The 25,427-nt window shown below is 43.1% G+C and overlaps 1 protein-coding gene across 5 annotated transcripts in view; it reads left to right on the top strand.

Moving 5' to 3' along the window:
* Positions 1-11,597, top strand: part of SCN11A (sodium voltage-gated channel alpha subunit 11) — a 92,284-nt gene extending 80,687 nt beyond the window's left edge. For all 5 annotated transcript variants that reach the window (XM_073222667.1, XM_073222670.1, XM_073222668.1 and 2 more), the window contains 3 exons: positions 3,240-3,344; positions 7,105-7,375; positions 10,002-11,597. In XM_073222667.1, the coding sequence (XP_073078768.1) occupies positions 3,240-3,344; positions 7,105-7,375; positions 10,002-11,032 (1,407 nt within the window). In that variant the 3' untranslated portion in view covers positions 11,033-11,597. The remainder of the gene's footprint in view (positions 1-3,239; positions 3,345-7,104; positions 7,376-10,001) is intronic.
* The last annotated feature ends 13,830 nt before the right edge of the window (positions 11,598-25,427 follow it).

Here is a 25,427-nt window from a genome sequence, read left to right as displayed (position 1 = left end):
TTTAATTTTTGTTCTCACTTTTCACTTCAAACATGCCCAAGAATATACTAAAATGAATCTAAAATACCCCTCCCCTGGCACAGCACTTACTGACTTAAGAACATCCTTCTGCCATCTGTGCCCCTTACCCAATCCTGACACCAGATTTCCTTATAGAGCAAATCACAGACATCCCAGCATTGAATTTACAGATATTTCAGAACCTACCTCTTTTTAATTAAACATAACCACACTTCCATTATCATACCTAAAAAATTTTGACATGAATTCTTTTAAATTTGTCAAATACCCAATATTCAAATTTCCTCAAGTCTTTCATTGTCTTAAAATAGTATTTATTCATTCTTTGATTAATGGATGTTAAAGATTTTTTTCTTTTCAATCAGGATTCAGATAAGGTCCTGCCCTTATGTTGGTTTTCTTGTGCCCTGGATGACAAGATGTTTCCTGCACCAGGAATCAGCTGTTTGTCTAAGGAGGTCTGGTTTGTTGCAGGAAATGGTGTCCCCGGACCACAGCCTGGAATGCTTGCTCTTTCTTCTCCGTTTTTCAGTGCACAGAGTTAATTCAAATGAGGACTTCAAGGAAAAATATTTGTGGGAATATGTATGCCATTCATTCAAATTCAAGACCATGAGGTTTTCATTTAGCTTCCTGTAATACGTCTATATCTCCTCTTTTCCACACTGAGAAACCTGATTCTCATGACTACAGGAATGATAGCACTAACATCTTCTACAATTACTCATCTTCTTTTCCCACAGCACATTCATAGGACAGTCTCCAAATATGGCATTAGCACCATCATGATGCATATCCCTACTGCACACTCTCGTGCCTGCTAAGCTTCCCAAAACAACCAAATCAACTTCCTGGGCTGTATTTTTTTTTATTGTGATAAAATACACCTAATATAAAATTTACCATCTTAACCATTTTTAGGGTAGAGTTCAGTGGTATTAAATACATTCATAATGCTGTACAACTGTCATCACCATTCATTTTCATAACTCTTTTCATCTTGCAAAACTGAAACTCTATGCCCATTAGACACTACCCGTCCATTCCTCCTCCCCCAGCCCCTGGCACCATCACCCTACTTTCTGTCTCTATGATTCTGACTATTCTAAGTGCCTCATATAAGTGGAATCATTCAGGATCTGTCCTTTTGTGATTGGTTTATTTCACTTAGCATCATGTCCTCAAGGTGCATCCTTATTGTAGCAAATTTCAGAATTTCCTTATTTTTAAGGACTGAATAATATTCCATTGTATTTATGTACCACAGTTTGCCCCTTTATTCATTCACTGATGGACACTTAGGTTGCTTCCACCTTTTGTCTATTGTGAATCATGCTGCAATGAACAAGGGTGTGCAAATATTTCTTTGAGACCCTTCTTTTAATTATTTGGGGTACATTCCCAGATGTGGATTGCTGGATCATATAATATTGTTTTTAATTTTCTGAGGAACTGCCAACTGATTTCTACAAAGACTGTACCATTTTACATTCCCACCAGCAATGTACAAAGATTTTAATTTCTCTGTATCCTCACCAGTACTTGTTTTCTTGTGAGATTTTCTGGTGTTCTGTGATAGTAGCCATCCTAATGGGTGTGAGGTGATGTCTCATTTTGGTTTCAATGTGCATTTCCCTAATAATGAGGGATACTGACTATCTTTATGGGCTTATTATTGGCCATTTGTAAATCTTCTTTGGGAGGTGTCTATTCAGGTTCTTTGCCCATTTTTGAATGGGGTTGTTTGGGTTTTTTGTTGTTAAGTTTTAGGAGTTCTCCATATATTCTGGATATCAATCTTGTATCAGATTTGCAAACGTTCTTTTCCATTCTGTGGACTGCCTTTTTACTCCATTGATAATGTCTTCTGATGCATAAATTTTAAAAATTTTCATGAAGTCCAGTTTGTCTATTTTTTCTTTTGTTACCTGTGTTTTGGTGTCATATCTAAGAAACTGTTGCCAAGTCGATGTTGTGAAACTTTTGTCCCATGTTTCCTTTAAAGAATTTTATTGTTTTAGATCTTACATTTATGTCTTTGATCCATTTTGAGTTGACTTTTTAATATAGTGTTAGGTAAGAATTTGATTTCATTCTTTTTTGTGTGGTATCCAGTTTTCCCAGCACCCTTTGTTGGAGAGACTGTCCGAGCGCTGTATATTTTTGGTCCATACTGATGGTGTAAATTCAGACCCCTACCCCTTCATCAAGGCAGGCCTGCATTTACACATCGTAAGGGAAGACTGGGATTTTTCCCATAGTACAGACATAGTACTAGTTGTCTTCCATCACTAACAGACAGATTGTTTTCTTCTTCACCCTCTCATTGCAGCACTTGGAGCATCCCAGATTCATGCAGGAGCCTTCGCATAAGCCCACTGCCTTTTTCCCTGTGACCCCACGGTGGTGATTAAAGGCCAAATTCTAGTTTTTAAGGAGATTAGCAAATGCTTTAGGGCCAACCATGGCTTTGGGGCTAATTTACTACTTTGTCTTTTGCTTGCTCTTGATTTTTAGACCCTGGAGACTTTCGTTACTTTTATGCACGTTCAGCTGCGTATTTAAAAGGAGTTCTGTTTTATCTTACCTAGCATTTTTAAATGTTTTACCCTTTTACCCCCACCCCCAAAATTTCCAGAAATGAAAATTCTAGTTCGTTTTCTATTCTGTCTCGCTCAGTAATGAAAACATTTAAAGCTCTCTAATTTTTTTTCCGAGAATGGCTCTGGATGGATTTTATGAGTCTCCATATATGTGTGTGGGTATGTGTCTGTATGCATACATGTATACCCACACACATATATATATATATTAGATATATGCATTCATTAGGAGAATTTTAATTGCCACTTTGTGGGATTTTTTGTTCAAATTTTTGTTACTGATTTCTATTTTTGTTGCATGGTGGGTTCATTGTAGCGAACTGAAATGTATTTGATTTTTGTAAAGATTCTGTGGATGTTTGCAAAGAATTTGTAATCTTTGTTTATATTATAAAAAGTGAAATGTAACTGATAAAAGTAACATTTCTGCTTTACTCCTTAATTTATACCATGTTTCCTTGCAGCCTTGCCCTAGAGTCCAGCCTCTTTTGCTTCTCATTGGAATTTTAGGGATTGTTAATAGAATGTAATATAACTTTGAAACTGTTCCTGAAAATCCAGAACTTATTTCCAAACTGCTGTTAATGATAATTAGCTCTTATCTTCTCCATGTACTTAGGTGGTCAAGACATTTTTATGACAGAAGAACAGAAGAAATACTACAATGCAATGAAAAAATTAGGATCCAAAAAACCTCAAAAGCCCATTCCAAGGCCTCGGGTGAGAGCAATTGATTGATTCTAAGTACATAGATCCATTAAGTGGCCGTGAGGAAGTCAGATATCTGCAATGCCATTCTCCTTTTGTTTTAAATTTAAAGACATTATCCTAAGAATTTAATAAAACCCCAGATACACAGGTGTATGGCTCAAGTTCTTAGGAAAATTTGATGTTCAAATTCAATAGAAAGAACTAGGACAATAGCTTTAATTTGCTTTTTTGAGGAGAGCATAACAGGTGCTTAGTATATACTCACTGCAGCTTGGCAGTTTGTTTTAACTCAGTCTTGGTCAATTTAAAATGTATTTATAGTATCTTTTACCAGTTTTTCCTCTTGTGCAGTTGAAGCCATGCATACTGGCTCCACTTCACAAGTATTTGTGATTAAGTTTCTGTATCGGTAGTAGGTAAACTTTTTCTGTAAAGGGTCAGACAGTAAATATTTCAGGCTTTGCAGGCCTTATGGTCCAGCCATTTACTCACCTCTGCCGTGGGAGCACAAGAACAGCCATGGGAGATGGAGGATGAATATGCATGGCTGTGTTCCAGTACAGCTTGCACTAAAATTTGGATTTCATGTAATCTTCGCGTGTCAAAATCTTATCCTTATTCTTCTTTTGAGTTTTCCCCCAAACATTAACAAATGTAAAACTGGTCCTGAGCCTGCGGCTATCCGGAAACAGGCAGTGGGCCACATTTGGCCTAAGGCCATAATTTGCCTCCTCTGCTACCTGTGAATCCTGCTTCACTAGGCACGAAGTGTGGCTCTGTGGTTCCAGTCTAACTGGGACCCTGGGATTGGGGAGTGTTTGATTATAAAGTCATATAACGGCAGAGTTCGTAACTCTGATGAGTGCATTTTGACGGCCTTCAAGGTAGGGAAGGTGAGTGGGGGCTGGTGAGTCTGGGAAAGCAGTATGAAAGAGGGCCTTGATGTCTGAAGCAGGTAGAAATTTGGAGATTGTTATTCAAACACAACACCCCTAATTATCAAAGAGATGTTTAATTTGCTGGTATTCCCAGCACTTAGAATAGAGCCTGGCATAAAGTGTTTCTTAGTAATTACTAGTTGAATGAAAGAATATGTTTTAGGGCACCACACAAAGTCCATCCCACTAGGATCAAACAGTTGTGTTGCACTAAAAATATCTATGCATGTTAGTGCAAAGTGTTTAAAATCTATACAGTCAAGAATTTTTGACCAAGGGGGTTAATGACAAAATTATATTTGGGGATATTTAATCTGTTAATAGGATGTGGAACTTCAGTCCACCTAAGCCAAATCTAGCTTGGAAGTACCAATCTAGAATGAATTTCTATTTGAAGTTCTTATTTGAACTTGAGCCAACACAAAATACAGAGAATTTTTATTTACATGTGTGTATTTTACAACCACTGACTCAATACCTGGTGGTACTAGATTTGGAATTAACTAAAAGACCCATGGAACTGAGTCCCCATATATTTACCAGTTTATTTCACAAAGAATAGGAAGCAAGCCATGAGCTCACAGCCAAAGAAAAGTTGTTGTGGCCCAGATGCAGCTTCTAGGCCTCTCCAATGCTCTGGGTATGTGTCTGCTTTACCCTGGGAAATGTTCTTTGTCTTTTATGACGCGTTTGCCATGTGGCTCCTCTGGGAGCAGGTGCCATGCCACAGCCCTCCGTGTGTAGCTACAGTTCACTCATCGGCTTCACAATGAGTGATTCCAGTAACCAAGCACCACCTCACCAATTGATGCACATTTATGTTAGCATCTATATTCCAGGGAGCAGTTTTGCTTCAGATAAATCCAACATCATACCCCCAGATGTCCCTTAGTTTGAGCTAAGACTGCATCAGCTGTTAGTCCTTAACTCATAGCTTTACCTTCCCACGTATTTTTTTTAATCTCTAAAATCTAAATATTCACCCTTGGAACAAATGAATAGCAGTTGCATGCTGGGGGAGGCCCAGCTGTGTGAGCCTGAGCAGTGACGCATATTATTCCCAGCAGTAGAACAAGGGGTCTGGAATCATTTCTGACTCCTCCTGGACTGTCCCCAAGGGCAGCTGCATTACTGGGTATAAGAATCCCACAAGGTGTAGGAGTCACTGCATTCTAAAGGGATGTAGGGTGCTTTGGGTCATCTGCCACTTTAGGTCACTTACATCTTAACGTCCTCTGTTTGTCTAAATGTCAGAGCTGAACTGTAAGGCTGGTGCTTCCCCTCTCCTCACCCTTGTCCTCCCAGTCATTCTGCCTCTGGAGAGCACCCCTAAAAGCATCTTTTCTCCAGGTCCTTTCTGACTTCCCAGATGCATCCTCACATAGGAAATGCACTTGACATTTACATTTCTTCTCTAGGCTCCTTGACGAGAGCTTTAGGGCTCCTGGAGCCCACTCCGAAGCACTGCCCTCCCATGTTGTCCCTCTCTTTCTTTCATCGCCCTCACTCCTATGAGTGACGTCATTCACTCTCATGGTTTTAATCCTGTGAGGATTGGTGCCTGACCTCCACACTCTAGCTCTGTACATGAACTCCAAACCTGAGCTCCAAACTCTGCCCATGGCCCTCAGATGCCCCACTGCCACCTCAAACTCAATGTGCACAGGACATCTTCCTAGCTCCCTTCAGAGCTCCTGGTCCTCTGTTCGAATCCCACAGGCCCCTCATTCAAACATTCCCTGCACCCCCCTCCCTCGCTACTACTTCTGTATTAGCCCTCAAGCCCAAAAGCTTCTGTCTTGCTCCACAAACCAATGTTATCTTTTGCTCAGTTACCATAACAGATGCCTAGGGCCCCAAAGATTAATTCTTTGGGCTCTGTGAGTCCCCTAAGTGTAAGAAGTGGGTATACTTTGATTAGATGGTGATACAAGGCAATGTGATAAACCCATATATTGTAAAGCTAGGAAGGCGTAGCCAAGCATGCCAACAACATCAGCGTCTGAGTTGGTGCTTAACAACAGAGGAGTGCCTCAGTGGTCAGATCAAAGAGCAGAATGATTGAGTCCTTTTGCTGCATGTGGAGGTTGGCTGTGCGAGCTGGAGCCATAACCTGTGCCAGAGCAATCAGCATGTACTCACTATGTGAGCAGCGTGGCCATCTCAGCACAACCCAGTATACACACTCACCATCAGCAATGAAATAATGAACTTTTCTATTACGTTTTTAGTAACCATTACATCACAGCCCATTTTATCTAGCCTTACATTCTAGGGAATGAAAATTAGCAAATTAGCATTCACAAATTGCTTGAATAGAGGGTTTTGGTTAAGACTAAGGTCTCATTATTCTGAACTGACGTATGGAGATCTGGAGATGTTAATTCCATTTTGTCCAACATAATTACGTGGGCAGGTATTTTGTGCACTAATATTATTGAAGTCAAAATACAGAAACAGATGAAGTATAAAGACCAAAGTTTATATTTTCATTACTAAGTCCAATATGAGCTGTTTTTATTTAAACAAAGCAAAATCATCCTTCACATCATCACATCAAGATAATGTTGTTACTAAACATTTTTCCATTTATATATTTTATTTTAAAATGGAATTAAAGCTAATAAGCCTCTAACTTAAAACCACTTACCCAATTAAATTTCAATGAAAATATAGATACAAGAATTTCTTGCCCTTTACAAAGGGCCTGGGCATTTTTCAGGGAACTGCTTTAGTTGTAAAGGGCAAATCCTGTTGTGTATACTTTTCGAACGTATGTGATTTCATTCTTTCAACTCAGAATGACCTATGCTAACTTTTTTCCCCCTCAGAATAAATGCCAGGGCCTCATGTTTGACCTGGTCACAAGCCAGGCCTTTGACATCACCATCATCATCCTCATCATCCTCAACATGCTCTGCATGATGGCTGAGTCAGACCAACAGCCCAAGAGCACGAAAAACGTCCTCGAGCAACTCAACCTGGCCTTTGTGGGCATCTTTACAATTGAGTGTCTCATCAAAATCTTTGCTTTGAGGCAATACTACTTCACCAATGGCTGGAACCTGTTTGATTGTGTGATTGTGGTCCTTTCTATTGTTAGTAAGTAAAAGCAGCAGCCAGAGGGGCCTTCATCTGAGAGCCAGAAGTGAACTTGTAAATCGTATCATTTGGAAGCATGTCCAGACTATTCCAAAGTGACAACTTAGGCTTATGTGGTTTCTGGAAGAATGCACAGGCGCTCCTGTGCCATTCTCTGCTGGGAAGCGGCTAGGAGTAACTTCCATTACTTTGGCTGTCCACAGTGTTGAAATGGAGAGCTCAGTGATTATGTGGGCCATTTTTCCAATGGAGACAGACAAAATTAAGATAACTTATAAGTTTTTGTAGGGGTACCTGTTTTATCCAGATAAGTGAGTCAAAATCCTACCTTTCCTGTGTGACTATAAGCCCTAAAAACCATTTTTTAGCTTTAATGATTTAGCATTTAGTTTCCCTGTTTTTGCTTAATTCAAAATCCATGTGGATATAGATCACAATTATTGTGCCCAGTGATGCTGTGGGGCCTTCCCCCACCTCCTATATAGCCCTACTTAGATCTCGCTTCCAATAGTGTGTCCTAGCGACAATCAGTGCTCTCTCTCTATTCTTTATCCCTTGTTAGCTTGAATCCTAATGTGAACTATGCTTGTCTCAACTGCTTGGACCCCGTTCTCCAACCAACCTTTCCCTATAATCAGTATATTTTCCCAAACCATAGGCAGAATTAACCACAAGATGTATGAAAGAAGAATAGGGAAAAAAGGGCTATCGCCACATGCCAACGTTATATAAAACGCGCGCGCGCGCGCGCGCACACACACACAGACACAACTTTGAAATTAAATTCTTCACAGCTAAACCATAAGAGTTTATTCTGAGTTTTTGAAGTTTGCTCTTAACTAAACCGATAATTTGACTTTTTATAATTATGTAAAACTGCCCAGGGGCCCCTCTCATAGTTCAAAAAGCAATGAAGTCAATAAAAACTGATTTCACAAGTGGAAGCTTTTGTGCTCTTGGAAAGGATGCACTGAACAGATATGCTGGATCAAAATATTTCAGTTGCTGTCTCTAGAGCAGCAGTGCAGACATTTCCAAGAGTAAGACAATGGTACAGCTCCTAGTCTGATCTGGTTTCTAAGCCATGACGCTTATGTAGATGAAGTTTAGCAGTAGATTCTTACGCATGCTTATGGTTAAATAGACCTTAAGTCTTCATTAACAGCCCCTCCTCCAGTGTGGAGAGGGCAGCTCAGTTTTCCATTATTTACCAAGCTCCTTCCAGGCAGCACCAGGCACTGTACAGTGTGTGGGAACGTCTCTGACTTCTGTCCTTTGAACAGTGCTAGGCAGTTGCAGCAACACTGCATTTCACTGGGTAACATTTTGCTCCAGGGAGGAGAAAATCCATGCATTGAGCAAATGTGGGCAACATTTTATGTGCCTTTTCCAGAAGGTCTGCCACCCAGCACAGCCTCCACACTTTCCCAAGCTCTTTCCTAAGCTTTCAGAGAAATACAAAATAAGTGAGTCCAAGTGAATCACTCTCTGGGAGTTAGCAATCCAGTTGAGGTATTAAGGCTTCCTCACCTTAAAGAGTTAGAAAACGATGAGGGATTAACTGGACACTAAATCCCATGGTATGCAAAAGAACTGAGCTTGGAGAAAGGGTGGATTACTGTTGGTGTGATTAGTCAAAGAAATAATCAGGAGGTGGCCTGAGAGGACAGACCTCCTCCAGTTGTTGAATTGGTACTTAATAAGTCCCACACTCACCAGGGTTGGCTGACCAATTAACATATGGATTAAACTTCTTTGGCACAGTTGGGCAGTTGTTGAAGTATATCACTAACTGGTTCTCTTCAGTCATTAGGTGACAGCAGGTAATTTTGGGTGCCCATCACTTCCAATGACTAGGGGATCCCCAGAGCAAGAACAAGGCCATGTCTTCACAAGACAAGCATGTTCCAGCCATTTTATAATATCTGGGCCAAAATGTGGAGTCACTTCAAATCCTTGTGTCACTTGCCTGCAGAGCCAAATACTCAGCTGTTCGCAGGAACCTTGGTTTGTGATGCCATTTTGGGAGTGTCAACAACAATAGGGAAAGCATCTCTGATTTGGTCCCTTCAGTGTTTTGATTTGGGACCTCAGACGTCCTTGGAATGAGCATATTGACAAACAGGAGCTGTCTGGGCACTTTGGCCCAGAAGGGAGCATCCCAGCGCCCCATCTCCCTCCAGCCCTATCTGAGCCTCGCAGCAGGCTGTGTTCCGATTCCTCTGCACACGTAAGACTCTGTCCCATGCAGGAAGTTGGGGGTTAGAGGTTCCAATATTTCCACTGACAGCTCAGGCTCAAGCCAACCTTCAGTAGCAGAAATTTCTCTTTGCACTGTACTGTAAAAGAGCCCACCGCTAGTTTATCTGTTTTCCATTTTCCATATCCAGTGAATATGGGAAACAGTAGACAGCCTGTTGCACCTAAAGTCCCATGCAACAACTTATGGCTCTTGGAGGTTATTTTCCAAGTTAAGGCACAGATATTTTCCCTGATATTGTTCATATGTGCATAAATTGCAAAGAATGCTTAAAGTTGGTCTCACCAAGGTTTCGAGGCAGAAGAGGCAGGCCGGGTCTGAGGGTGGTGTGCCTGCAGGAACTGACCACCCCTTTCCTTCTCCAAGGTACGATGGTCTCTGCCTTGGAGCACCAGGAGCACATTCCGTTCCCGCCAACACTCTTCAGAATTGTCCGGCTGGCTCGGATTGGCCGAATCCTGAGGCTGGTTCGGGCGGCCCGGGGAATCAGGACTCTCCTGTTTGCTCTCATGATGTCCCTTCCCTCTCTATTCAACATTGGTCTTCTACTTTTTCTGGTTATGTTTATTTATGCCATTTTTGGTATGAACTGGTTTTCCAAAGTGAAAGAAGAGGCTGGAATTGATGACATATTCCACTTCCGAACTTTTGTTGGTAGCATGCTCTGCCTCTTCCAGATAACCACGTCAGCAGGCTGGGACGCCCTCCTCAGCCCCATGCTGCGAACCAACGACTCGTGTGACTCCAGATCAGAAAACTGCCACCTGCCTGCTGTCGCCATAACCTACTTTGTCAGTTACATCATCATCTCCTTTCTCATTGTTGTCAACATGTATATTGCCGTGATTTTAGAGAACTTCAACACAGCCACTGAAGAAAGCGAGGACCCTCTGGGTGAAGATGACTTTGAAATATTCTATGAAATCTGGGAAAAATTTGACCCAGAAGCAACCCAATTTATCAAATATTCTGCCCTCTCTGACTTTGCTGATGCCCTTCCTGAGCCTTTACGTGTGGCAAAGCCAAATAAATTTCAGTTTCTTGTGATGGACTTGCCCATGGTGAGTGGAGATCGCCTCCACTGCCTGGACATTCTCTTCGCTTTCACCACCAGGGTCCTCGGTGACTCTGACGGCCTGGATAGCATGAAGGCGATGATGGAGGAGAAGTTCATGGAAGCCAACCCTTTCAAGAAGTTATACGAGCCCATAGTCACCACCACCAAGAGGAAGGAAGAGGAACGATGTGCGGCTGTCATTCAAAAGGCCTTTCGAAAGTACATGATGAAGGTGCCCCCCTGTGCCTTGGGGGACAGGCCTCCTTCCCCACTGCAGAAACTCTGCAATGGGGACTTGTCCAGCTCCGGGGTGGCCGAGGGCAAGGTCCACTATGACTGATCCCCTCACCCCCGCACGGTCTCACAGCCTTGCCTGCAGCCTCTGAGCTCCAGGGGCCCACAGCTGAACTAGCCATTCAGTTTCCTTCTGGCTACAAGAAAAGATGTTTCAGTGTTCATTTCAAATGGTTCTTATTGACAGATACAACTTAAGGCTGCCTGCCTACTAACCACTGGTACTGTTTTATGAAGGAAGAAGACTCTAGAAGGGCTGTAAGGACGCACTAGTGTTAGGATTGAAAAAGAATTCAAATTATGTCAGAACAAAAGAATAAGAAACAAAAGACACATTTAAGTTTTAGATTGTGTTTCTCCATGTGTCTTTAGGCACATTGTCTGGTACCTTTGGTGTGTTCCCCAGTGCAAGCATGTGGCTTATCACAGAGAGCACTGTTGCATGCTAAGTGAAAAGCCAATAAAGAAATAGCTTATTACAGATATTTTTTAACAACACTAAGTATTTGGGGTTTATTTCAAACCTCAGGGCATGATCTTGACATGTCAGTTATCACCTTTCACTAGCTGCAATCTCTGTTACATGTATTTGGAAAAATAAATAATAAATTCATGAGACTTGTCAGCTTGCATTTCATTCAGATAGTCCCCTGAAAAGTCCTCTTGCTCAGTGGTTGGTAAAGTAGTGGTTTACACGTGGTGTTCTCCTTGGAATTAAAGACTTCTCTTCCCTGGGCAGAGGGGTCCCTGTGCAATTCAGTTAACAGATGTGTTCCTTGGGGCCAGTGCAGCACCCTTGTGTGAACTGCTTCTAACCAGGCCCTCAGCCCCAGGAGCACTGGTGCTTATGAAGGAGAATTAGACAAGTGTTCATGTGCTGGTAATGGTATAACAATTGGCTCTTTGGAGACAAAAAGTACCATGATTTGTAGCATTTATTGATTTCTATGGTGAATATGCCCATCATGGCTGATTTCAAGTCACCAATATGATGTAACTGAACGTGGAGTCGGGAAGAGATGCCTACAAGCAGTTCCTCATGAGCTAGTTCTGGCTGGCTCTGTGCATCACCAGCTGGAACCCAGAAAGTCTCTGTTTAAAAAGTCTGCAGTGGGCCCCTTGGGTAAAGAAAGTGCCCTCCTAGCAGCACCCAGATGGCAGGATCAGGGGGCCATGAGGCCTCCTGGTTAGCCCATGATGGCAGCCCTTTGATGAGCCTCACACTCAGGTCTGGCTGAATATCTGCATAAAATGCAGCCCAGAGAACAATGCAGGCCCATCAAACGGGCCTCACCCCAGAAGTAGCCCAGGACCCTCCTACAAACTGGAGATGGGCAGGGGGAAGAACCTGCATTGCAGTGATCTAGATGTGGAGGAAAACACCGCAGGAAGAGTGTACCCCTCAGGCAGGCTGGAGGGGCAGCCGAGAGTCTGAGGTCTGAGCCTCCGGCCTGCTCCTCACTGCCCGATGGATGAAGGCTGGTACATGGGGGTTTAGTGCTTGAAGGCACTGGTTATTTTAAATGTGTACAAGACCTGGCCATGAATTGTTTTCATGTCCAAGGCCTGAGTTTCATGAGGTTTGTAAGCAGCCTGGGCAAACAGTAGTGATGTGTTTAGGAACTAGGGAGGCACTAAGGCGTTTGGGGGAATTTTTACCCAGTGGTTGCCATGCATCAGGCACCAGCTAAGCATTTGTCATCAATGATCTCATGTGCGCCTTGTGGTCACTCATCTGGTAGAGCCAAGCCTTTGTGTTGTACTGGGGAAGGGGGAACCAGTGGCTTCAGGACCAGGAGACCTGAGATGGGCACAGGACACCCATGCAGGACTGTGAGGGCTTCGTGGGAATCACCAGTTCCAAAGTCATGGCCAGTTCTGCTTGAGGCACTGGGATGACCTGTGGCTTCCCTAAATGGTGCCTCTGGTTATGAGCTCTGTACAGATCCCCACCAAGTTTTCTTGAGAGGGAACGAGGCTGGCCCTCATTCCGTAGGGTTACTGCTTGGCTCTGTAGGGTGTGGTCTTGCTCATTCCAGATTACAGTTTAGGGGCTTAGGTGCTAATTGTTCTGTACAGAAGCTTTGGCCCTTCCCACGCACACCTGTCTCTCCCCAGATGGCCCCATTCGCCAGGGCTCAGGCCTGGAGCCAGTTCCTGGGGAGAGCCCAGGATCTGCTGTTTCAGCAAGAGGCTGAGCCACGCTTCCTTCACTAGGTGGCAGCAAATGCCCAGCAGGTCCTTCTCTGAGCGCTGCACTGAGTGGGAGCCCGGTGCTCACAGAGCCAGAGGGCTAAGGGAGGAGAGCCGAAGCAGGAAGTGGTGAGTTACAGGCCTAGATAGGGCTAGAAAACACCTGCTCCCCAAGGAGCCCTCACTGTACAGGACCTGGGAAGTTCCCAAGAGGTGGAGGTTGTTGGAGCCGTGTCTCCTGGAGCCATGCCGAGGGTCCATGGCAAACGGCCCTGCCAGCCTAGAAGGCCAGTCCCCTGGCTTCAGAGACTTCTCTTCTCTGGGCAGAGGGGTCCCTGTGCAATTCAGTCAACAGATGTGTTCCTGGGGGCCAGTGCAGCACCCTTGTGTGAACTGCTTCTAACCAGGCCTTTAGCCCCAGGAGCACCAGTGCTTATGGAGGAGAATTAGACAAGTGTTTGTGTGCTGATGACACAAACAGAATAACAAGGGCCACTTGCCCTGGACACGCCTCTGCTCTGGGAGTGCAGGAGTGGACTCACAGGAGGGCTTCTCCAGGGCCTGGGGTGCTGACAGATGTGCAGGGCTGTGACAGGTGGCGTCTGAAGTGGAGGAGGCAGCAGGGGCAGCTCCACGGAGCGTGCAGGTGCAGAGAGTGTACAAAAGAGGGGAGCCCACTGACAGGACCCAGAGTACAGACTGGAGCAGCAGAAACGACTGGCCCAAGGAGCCTCAGGTGTCAGGGTGAGGAGCCCGAATGTGCTTAGGAACCAGGGAGGCACTGAGGTGTTTGGGGGGATTAACCAGGCGGAGTGTGCAGGGTGGGACGGACGAGAGGCGAGAGTGTGGTCCTGGGAAAGCCAGAGAGGGGAGGGTGGCAAGGGCCATGTCATGGGACCCCAGGAGGTCATGCCAGCTGGCTGGCCACAGAAGAGGGTTCTGGGGGGCACCTCGGGAGTTTTGGCCAGGGTGACAAGGTAGATGGCAGTACCAGTTACCAAGCTCATGAGAATAGATAGGCAAGGCTTTTGAGTTTATTTTTGTTTGTTTCATGGCTAAGGAAGGAAAATCCCAACAATTAATTCAGTTTTAAGTGTGGTGAAGGCTTAAGATGCCAGGCCCCAGAGGTGATGCCTCGCCAGGCCTGGAACTTGAGGCCATGGCCCAGACAGGAGTGTGCAGCCCAAGGGTGACACCTGAAACCCCAGGAGCAGGTGAAAGCATGGGGGAGGGGAGCACACCCAGCCTGCAGGCCTGCTGGCAGAGAGCAGAGAGAGGCCAGGCAGAACAGAGAAAGGTGTTGGGGCCTGGGGAAGGCAAATGCCACAATACGTGGTGTAGGCATGGAGCAGGCTTCAGAGAAATTCACCGCCTTCAGGGATACATGGCCCCACCTTTTTGTCCCTTCCACCAAGAAGCAGGCAAGGAGCCAGGGCACAGCATGGTTGTGTTCCAGGAAGGGCCCCCACTCCCTTCTCCTTTGCCTTTTTATGGAGCGAGGCGAGAGCTAGCCTCACACGCTGTCCCCACTCAGGGGCCAGCTGTTCCCGGAGCTGTCTTGGCATGTCAGCTACCAGCACCCAGTGCCCTTGGGGAAGCTGAAATCCTGAGCAGCGGCTCGCTGAAGGAGGGGGAGCCTGGTCCCAGAGAGCTTGTTGCCTGGCAACCCTGACAGAACCTGGTGTGCAGTGGGCACTCCCGGCCCTCCCCGCCCTGAGGCCTGTACAGGGCGGTGAGCCAGAACGGCTACGTGCTGGGCACTTGCCCTGGACTCGGAACCACTTCACCAGCATCAGCTCCAATCTTCACAGCAGCCCCCAAGACGGAAACTGTTTTCAATCTTTATTATTTCAATGAGAAAACGGAGGCACTTAGAGGAAATAAGAGGCACATTCAGGGCCGTAGAGCCAATAAGTGGCCCTGATGGGATTCCAACCCAAGCAGTCCAGCCTAGAGCTCAAGCCGTCAGGTCTCCACCACAGACAGAAAGGGACAGTGTGACTGAGGCAAAGGGAGGGGTAGTCTCCCTGGACATGACTGCAAACCTCTTACCTTCTGCTTTCCTTCTGGAGAAAATGCAGGTTTTCCAAGTTCTCACCCATGGACACATCCTCTACCTCTCCAAACTTGACACCCCCAATTCTGTTGTGTGTGTGGCTCCCTAATATTTTGGCATGTCCACCCTTTCACTTTCTCTCCCCCCTCCTCCAGGCATGCACTGGTCAGTCCTCTAGCACTTGGTGCCTGGGGTGGGGTGGGGGACTGTCCCTTCCTTTGGACAGTGTCCTCTTGTAATGTCGACTACAGGTGTGCTAGTCAGACAGTGGTGTCCCGGCAGGTGTGATGGGGAGCTGACTCAGTCTCCCTTAGTCTCCATAGGCCCCCAACCAAACCACACAAGCAGGCACACAGTCTAAGAGCATTGCATATAATTGACAAATAAAAATCATATACATCAAAGTACACGACATGATGGTCTGATATGCATGTACACTGTGAAACAATCACCACAATCAAGGTAGTTCACCCATCACCTCACATCGTCTTGTTTTGGGGCAGGGAGTGGTGCCAAGAAAAGTTAAGATCTACTCTTTTAGCAAATTTCTAGTTATAACAGAACTATTAACTATCATCATCCTATATGTTAGATCCCTAGAACTTATCTTATTACTGCCAGTTTGTGTTCCGACCAGCATCTCTCTGGCTCCCCCCTGCTCCTGGTGGCCACCATTCCACTCTCTGCTCCTGTGATTGGACAGTTTTTGATTCCACACAATAAGTGAGACCATGCAGCGTTTGTCTTTCTGGATCTGGCTTAATTCAGTTACCAGTTTTATCCATGTTGCATGTTGTGACAAATGACAGGATTTCCTTGTGTTTCATGGATAAATGGTATTCTATTACACACACACACACACACACACACACACACACACACACCCCGCATTTTATCCATTTATCCACTGATGGACACTCAAGTTGTTTTCATATCTTGGTTATTGTGAATAATGTAGCAATGAATATGGTAGTACAGATAATCTCTTCGAGGTCCTGGTTTCATTTCCTTTGAATGTGTACCCATTCTGTAGGGGTTTGCTGTAGCTCTATTTAAAAAAATTTTTAGGAACCTTCATACTATTTTCCATAACAACTGTACCAATTCACATTCCCACCAACAGTGTACTAAGTTTCCCTTTTCTCCACACCCTTTATATGTCTTGTCTTTTTGATAATAGCCATTCTAATAATAGACATGAGGTGACATCTCATTGTGTCTTTGATTTGTGTTTCCCTGATGATTAACACTGTTCAGCAGCTTTTCATGTACCTGTTTGCCATCTGCATGTCTCCTTTCGAAAAATGGCTGCTCAGGTCCTCTGCCCATTTTTTTGTTGGGCTGTTATTACTAGTAGTAGTATTTTTCTTGAGTTGTATGAGTTCTTTATATATTTTGGATGTTAGCCCCTTATCAGATATAAGACTTGCAAATATTGTCTTCCATTATGCAGAAGGTTTTTAGTTTGATGTATTCCCACCTGTTCATTTTTGCTTTTGTTGCCTGTGCTTTTGGTTTCACATCCAAAAAATTAGTGCCAAGAGCAATGGTAAAGAGCTTTCCCCCTATGTTTTCTTCTAAGAGTTTTATGGTTTCAATGTTATGATTCAGGCTTTAATCCATTTTTAGTTGATTTTTGTATATGGTGTAAAATAGTCTTATTTCATTTTATCCTGTCCCCATTGTGTATTCTTGCCATGCATTTCAGATCAGTTGACTGAATATGGGTGGGTTTATTTCTGGACTCTCTATTTTACTCCATCGATCTATGTGCATGTTTTTATGCCAGTATCACCCTGTTTTAATTACCATAGCTTTGTAATATAGTTTGAAATCAAGAAATAGGATGCCTCCAGCTTTATTTTTCTTTCTCAAAGTTGGTTTGGCTATTCAGGGACTTTGGTGATACCATATAATTTTTAAGATTGTTTTTTCTGTTTCTGTGAAAAACATGCCAGGAGACTTTGGTTGGGATTACATTGAATCTGTAGATTGCTCTGGGTAGTGTGGATATTTTTACAATATTAATTCTTCCAATCTGAGAACATATTATCTCTCTCCATTTATTTTTGCTTTCTTTAATTTCTTTCATCAATATCTAAAAGTTTTCAGAGTATACTTCTTTTATCTCCTTGGTTATATTCATTCCTAAGTATTTTATTGTTTTTGATGCTATTATAATGGGTTGTTTTCTTAAAAAGTTTTTTGAATAACTTATTCCTAGTGGATGGAAATGCAACTTGTTTTTCTATGTTGATTTTTGTATCCTGCAACTTTACTGAATTCGTGTGTTAGTTCTAATAGTTTCTTGGTGGAATCTTTAGGAATTTTTGATATATATAAGATCTTGCCATTGGCAAACAGAGACAATTTAACTTCTTCCTTTCTGATTTGGATGCCTTTTATTTATTTTTCTTGCTTAATTGCTCAGGCTAGGATTTCCAGTACTGTATTGAATAAAAGTGGTGAAATCCTTTTCTTGTCTATGATATCAGAGGAAAAGAGTTCAGCTTTTCACTGTTGAGAATGATGTTCCTGTGGGCTTCCTTATATATGGCCTTTATTATGTTGAGGCACATTCCTTCTATACTTAATTTGTTGAGAGTTTTTAATCTTGAGAGGATGTTGAATTTCTCACATATTTTTTCTTCATCTATTGAAATGATAATATGATTTTTTATCCTTCACTTTGTTAATGTGTTTCAGGCTTATTGATTTACATATGATGAACCATCCTTGCATCCCAGGGATAAATTTCATTTGCTCATGGTGTATGATCATTTTAATGTGTTACTGAATTTGGTTTGCTAGTACTTTGTTGAGAATTTTTACCATCTGTGTGCATCGGGGATATTTGCCCATGATTTCCTTTCTTGAGTGTCCTGTCTGGCTGTTGTTTCAGAATAATGTAAGCATTTGTCACACTAAACTTTCTTTTTAGAACTGCTTTTGCTGCCTCCCACAACTTTTAGTAGGCTACACCTCTGTTTGTTGTCTCAGGATATTTTCTGAATTACCTTTTGTTTTTTATCTGAACCATTGGTTGTTCAGGAGTCAGTTGTTTAATTTCCATTTATTTGAACTTTCCAATCTTCCCCCTGTTTCTGATTTCTAGTTTCATACCATTATGATTAGAAAATATACTTGATATGGCTTCAATCTTCTTTAATTTTTTTTAACTTGCTTTGTGGCCCAACATATGATCTATCCTGAAGAATGTTCTGTGTGTATTTGAGAATAATCTGTGTTCTGCTGCTGTTGGATGGAATGTTCTGTATGTGTCTTTCAGGTCCTTTTGGTCTATAGTGTTGTCCAAGTTCACTGTTTCCTTATTGATATTTTTGTCTGGATGATCACTCCAGTGTTAAAAGTGGGATATCAAAGTCCCTACTGTAATTGTATTGCTATCCATTTCTCCCTTCAGCTCTGTTCATATTTGCTTTAAATTCAAATTTATATTTAACTGTTCTAATGTTAGGTGCATATATATTTGCAATTCCTATACCCTCTTGATGTATTGATCCCTTTATCATTGTATAGTGACCTTTGTCTCTTGTGACCAATTTTGATGAAAGTCTACTTTATCAATATAGGTAGAACTATTCCTGCTCCCTTTTAGTTACTATTTGCATGGAATATCTTTCTCCCTTTACTTTCAGCTGCTGTGTATCTTTAAAGTTAAAGTTTAGTCTCATGTAGGCAGGAAATTGTTTGATTTTTAAAAATCTATTCAACCACTCTGTGTCTTTTGATTGGAGAATATAATCCACTTGCACTTAAAGTAATTATTGATAGATAAGGATTTACTATTGCCATTTTATTAATTGTTTTCTATTTGTAGTTTCATTGCTACTTTCTTCCTCTCTTGTTTTCTTCCTTTGTGATTTATTTTTGGTAGTATGTTTTAATCCCTTTCTTTTTCTCTTTGTGTATCTACTTTTTTTGTGGTCACCATAAGATGTACTTCTCCTTCCAAATTTTTATGATATTAACATATTGTACATTCATCAATATCATACAATACCTTTCATATTGTATATTCATCAACAAATTATTGTAGGTATAGTTACTTTTAATACTATTGACTTTTAACTTTCATACTAGAGATATAAGTGATTTACACATCACCATTATAGTGTTAAAGAATTCTAATTTTGACTATACATTTACCTTTACTAATAGAGTTTTGTACTTTCATATGTTTTATGTTATTACCTAGCACCCTTTCATTTCAACTGGAAGAAATTCCTTTAGCATTTCTTGTAAGCAGGTCTAGCAGGGATGAACTCCTTTAGTTTGCTTATTTGAAAATGTCTTTATCTCTCCTTCATTTCTGAAGAACACTTGTGCTGGGTATAATATTCTTGGATTTCAAAATTAAATACATTTTCTCTTAAAAGACACTGTTAAGAAAATGAAAAGGCAAGCCATAGACTGGGAGAAAATATTTGCAAAACATGTATCAGACAAATAACTTGTATCTAGAATACACAGAGGGTTCTTCCAATCAATAATAAGAAAAACAATCTAGCAAAACAACCTAAGAAGATTTTAGCACACGGCAAAAAAGTACATGAAAAGGTGCTCAGCATTTTAGTCATTAAGCAAATGTGAATTAAAATCTCAGTGAGATTACATGACACACCTATTATAATGGCAAAAAGAAAGGAAAAGAGAAAAAGAAATAAAGATAGAACAAGAAAAGACCGATCACACCAAGTTTTGGTGAGGACATTGAGCAATTGGAACTGTCATCTATATTGCTGGTAGGAGTGTTAAACAGTGTGGATACTTTGGAAAGTAGTTTGATTATTTCTTATGAAGTTAAACACAGACCTATAACAAAAACCAGCCATTCCATTCTGGAGAATTTACCCAATAAAAATGAAAGCATATGTCCACACAAATTCTTGTACACAAATATTAATCACCACTTTATTTTTAATAGCCAAAATATGCAAACAACCCAAATGTCCATAAATTGTGGACAATTATCCATATCCAATCTTACATTGAGGTACAAAGGAATGAACCACTGATACATGTGATGCTATGAATGATTCTCAAAAGAATTATGTCAGGTGGAAGGAACTAGACAAAAACAAGTATACACTCCATCAGTAGATGAATGGATAAAGAAGATGTGGTACATATACACAATGGAATATTACTCAGCCATAAGAAGAAAACAAATCCTACCATTTGCAACAACATGGATGGAGCTAGAGGGTATTATGCTCAGTGAAGTAAGCCAAGCGGAGAAAGAGAAATACCAAATGATTTCACTCATCTGTGGAGTATAAGAACAAAGGAAAAACTGAAAGAACGAAACAGCAGCAGAATCACAGAACCCAAGAATGGACTAACAGGTACCAAAGGGAAAGGGACTGGGGAGGATGGGTGGGTAGGGAGGGGTAAGTGGGGGGAAGAAAAAGGGGGATATTAAGATTAGCATGCATTGGGGGGAGGGAGAAAGGGGAGGGCTGTACAACACAGAGAAGACAAGTAGTGATTCTACAACATTTTGCTATGCTGATGGACAGTGACTGTAAAGGGGTTTGTGGGGGGGACCTGGTATAGGGGAGAGCCTAGTAAACATAATATTCTTCATGTAATTGTAGATTAATGATAACAAAAAAGAAGAAAGAAAAGTGGGATTATTCCCTGATAGGATAAAACTAACTGTAAATCAATGATTAATGCATGCTTTAAATATCCTTAATTTTGATCATTTAAAGGTTGTCAGATGATCAGCTATGGAAATACATTTTTCTGATAATATTCCTTTCTCTTAAAAAAAAAAAGCAATTCCTGTGTGGTGATCTCCAATAGGTTCTTCACAATGGTGTAAAGGGCATATCAAAGTGTGGGCAAAGGGTTTGTTTGTGTTTATACAGAGAATCAAAGCCTAATTTGGCTACCCAGAAAACGAATTAAGATATGATATGAAGAAGAACTTCCAACATTAACATTCTCTGGAAGAGACATTGCAGAAGATGATCATCAAAAAACTTCAACAAAGATCCTGGCACCATTGCAGTTGTAGCTGCATTCATCCCACCGGTTCCTGGACTTGCCATTGGAATGAAGAAGGAGATATCTAAGCTGGCCTGTGCGTACAGTAAAACAACAAATTTGACTGGATCTATACTGTCGGAACTCAACCAAGAATTAGGAGAAGTGCAAGTTGCAGTGCTCCAAAATCTTGCAACTATAGACTATCTACTCTTAATAGAACATATGGGATGTGAACAGTTCCCAGGAATGTGTTGTTTTAATTTGTCTGATTTTTCTCAAACTATTCAAACTCAGTTAGACAATATCCATCATATCATAGATAAGTTTTCACAAAGGCCTTGGGTGCCTAACTGGTTTTTTTGGTTTCACTGGAGATGGCTGGTAATTGAAGGTCTGCTTTGGTTATGTAGCTGTATTCCTATTATGTTAATGTGTGTATGCAATTTAATTAATAGTTTAAAACTTATACATGCTCATGTTACTCTACAAGAAGATATCTCAAAGAAATAATCAATCTTCCCATGTTTTCTTCCATTTGCCACTTCTATAGCTTTTCTTCTTCCTTCCTAATTATAACGCTTAAGTAGAATTCGTGCCTCATATCAAAATTACCGGGTATCATAACTCTTCCAAGTGGTAAAGATACCTCAAGACAAATGCTGGGCATAGAAGCCACAGGGCATAAATCTGCAAAGAAGTAAAAAGCTAACCTTTTCGAAGAATATTGCTTCTCTCTCACTTACCAACTTTACATTTCCCTGTATGGCCCCGGAAGATGACTGGTTAGCCAGAGGAGGGTAAGATTCCTCAAGGGAGGAACAACCTAAGACAGGCACAGTCACAGGGGGGCCATCAGGTGAGAAATTGGGGATCAACAGAGGTGAGGCTTAGAACCTCACCCCCCCCTGTTTTGAGAGAAATCTTCTGCATCCATGGATGTTTTGTTGCCCTTGTCTAGCTTGGATTAATACTTAGCCTATAGGCACAGACCTGATCATCTACATTTGCTTTCTTAAAGCACTAAACTATGTTTTCTACCTTTATTTTGCATCTACCTACCACTTCAGCATTTTATTAAAAATAAAGAAAATAATAATAATAAAGGGAGAAATGTGGGGTCCACATATAAATCAAGTATAAAAATCAAACGAATATTCATATTTGACCTGATTGTTTATAGTTCATAATGTGTGATCAAAACCAAAAGTTTCTGTGATGAATGCCCTTGTACTGTTCACCATGTAAGAACTAGTTTACCATGTAAGACCTTGTTCATTATGCTTCAGAAGATTGGAGACTGTTGAGAATTAGGCTTGGGGTGGATTGATGATTGTGCATTGAGTCCCCTATACAGAATTTTATTGTTGTTAACAACCATTTGATCAATAAATATGAGAGATGCCTTCTCCAAAACAAAACAAAACTAAACTAAATAAATAAATAAATAAATAAATAAAATATTAAAAGTAAATGAAAAAAACCCACAAGTGTACACTGTATGAATCCATCTAAATAAAACTCTAGAAAGTATAAACTAGCTGTGGTGACAGAAAGTCAGTCGGGGGGTACCCGGGGCTTGAAGAAGGGTTGCTAGGAAGGGAGGATAAAGGGGCCTGAGGAACTTCTGGGGGTGATGGTTATGCTCACTATCTTGACTGCAGTGATGGTTTTACAAGTGAATGACATGTGTCAAAATTTGTCAAACTGATACTTTAAATATGTGCAGTTCATGGCATGTCATTTATACTTCAATAAGCCCATTAAAAAACAGTCCAGTTCTTTTGTTTTATGGATCTAAATGGAAGTCTCCATCAGCCTCTGGGTCTCTAATTTAACACTAAAATCAAAGAGAGAGGCTGCTGCTTTACAAGAGGGCCACTGAGCCTTGACACCTGCCACCTACTGGGGAGACATACCAAAGGTGTTCCCTGCCTGGGAGTGAGAAGTGACTGCCTTAATATTTGGAAAGCCCTTGGGAGATAAGAATTGAGACAGTTCCCTCATTAGAGGATGACAAAGCTCAAAAACCTTCCAAATCCCATCCTGTCTAACTCTTCACTATACAGAGAAGAACAATGATGCCCAGACATTAGTGATGAATTAGAAGAGGTCCATGATTGGTGGCAGGACAGGCTGAGGGGCAGAATGGCAAGTGGGCCAGTCGAGGCGGGGAGGCCCCTGGGGAGCAGGGGCTGCATGGAGGGTCTCCTCCCTACCCCAGCACAGGCGCCCCTGCTTCAGAGCTGCGGCAGGCCCTCTGACTGCTGCCCCCACCTCCCCTCCCAGAGTCAGTGATGGCCAGTTGCCACTGGACACTGCATCCTGGCCTGCATTCTCTCTGGGCCTCACCCCTCTTCTCCCTCCCGGGGGAGGGCTCCACCAGTCAAAGGATGGGAGGATGGGCTCTCTACACCCCAGACGCTGCCCCAAGAGGCAGGTAATGCCAGGCACTTTCCTTCTCCCTACAGACCTCATGAGCTCATTCTGGTAAAAGTTTAATGCCTGAAAGTCTATTACACTTAAGCACACTCTGATGGGCCTCATCTCAGGGCCAGTGGGGCTCCCTCTGCACGATGCCGGAAAATGTCCCCACCCTCCCTCCGCACGGCAGGGTGGACCTCTGTTTTGCCACCAACTTGCTGTGTGACCTTGAGCAAAGCGCATCCCCTCCACGGGCCTGCCTTTGACATTAATGAAGAGGAAGGGCTGCCTCAGATGTTCCCTGGGGCATGTGCTCGGCTTGTTCATCCTCACGGCCCCTCATCCGTGGGTGCACAGAGCAAGAATGAAGGACATGCCCAGGTTGGAGGTCTGTAAGGCAATGGTCAGGGGCAGAAATGCCAAAAAGCAGAGGTACAGGGAAAGGAGAGAAATTCTGGATGGGTTTTTGTTCGCCTGAAAGGCATCCACCTTGTCACTGATGTGCAGAGCACAGTCCAGGTTGCAGTGACCTGCCACCCATCCTGTGTGGCATCAGTTGCAGGGCCATCCCAGACTTGCTCCAGTGCTGCAGCTGGAGTCAGCACGGGCTAAATGGTGCAGCAGGCCCCTGGAGAGAAAGATGAGGTGCCTGTTCTCCCAGTGTAGAGGGGCTGGGCACTTTGCCTCTAATCTGCCCTCCCATTCCTTCCCACTCAGGCTCTCCAGCCCTCAGGCAGGTCTTTGCAAACTCCTGGTGGGTCCTGCCCCCTCCCTTTCCCTCAGTCCCCTCCCCTAGAATGCCCTCCCCTCCTTGTTCCCTTCCCACAGCAGCTCTAGACATGACCTCAGGAAGCTTTTCTGCTTAACTTCCCTCCAAGATGACTAAGAAGCATTCTGCCCCCACCGCAAACTCTGCATAAGCTGTCAGCTCATAGGGACAATGGGGGCTCGGTGTGGGGGAGGCTGTCTGGGAACACAGGCCACACAGGCTTTGTTTGCTGCTCCAAGATGTGCACCCTGCACCCATCCTGCCACGGGGCCCTACACAGCAGGACAAGCCCCAGGAAAGGGCTGGTGGCCCTGAGAAATTCATCCCAAATCCAAAAAGCTGGCTCTTCTGAGAAAGGTGAGCCCTTCCCTTGGGACACAGCAGCCAGATTCTGCTTCTGGTTGAGCTGCTTCAGAAATGTGGGGCAGTGTGTGAACCGGGAACCCCTTTCTAGAAGGAACTCCCTACTTGACTCCTCCTGGGCCATCGTTCTCTGCATCGGTCAAATTACTCCCTTTGCTGCCTGTTCAGGCCAGAGATGGTTTTGAAAATATTTAACCTGGTAAGGTCTGGGCCCTGAGCAAACAGTTTGCATGTCACTGTGCACTGGAGGTGGCCAGGACCGGCCAGAGCGCGGACGGGGCAGGACTAGAGGTTTGGCCAGTGTGACTCTTCAGCCGTCAGACCACAGGACACTTTGGGGCCAGGGGTCACAGGGGAGGAGCCAGAGCAGATGGGCCACCAGACATTTGGGATGCTAGTTAGAATCATTTACCCACATGCCCATCCCCATTCTCTGTCCTTCTCTGCCTTGTTCTGTGTCCAGGGAGGCAGGTTTTCAGGCTGCATCAGCTGGACTCGCTTGCCACCTGACTTCCAGTTGGCTCAGCCAGTGGGAGGCACCAGCAAGCAGCACATGGGGAGGAGGAGGCAGGAAGGAAGACTACCCCCTGGCCTCGTCTTAATAAGCAGGGAAGGGCGAGT

This window comes from Manis javanica, chromosome 15 (assembly GCF_040802235.1).
Source record: "Manis javanica isolate MJ-LG chromosome 15, MJ_LKY, whole genome shotgun sequence".
Lineage (NCBI taxonomy): Eukaryota > Metazoa > Chordata > Mammalia > Pholidota > Manidae > Manis > Manis javanica.
The sequence above is the reverse complement of the archived record's forward strand: the minus strand, read 5'-3'. Positions and strand labels throughout refer to the sequence as shown.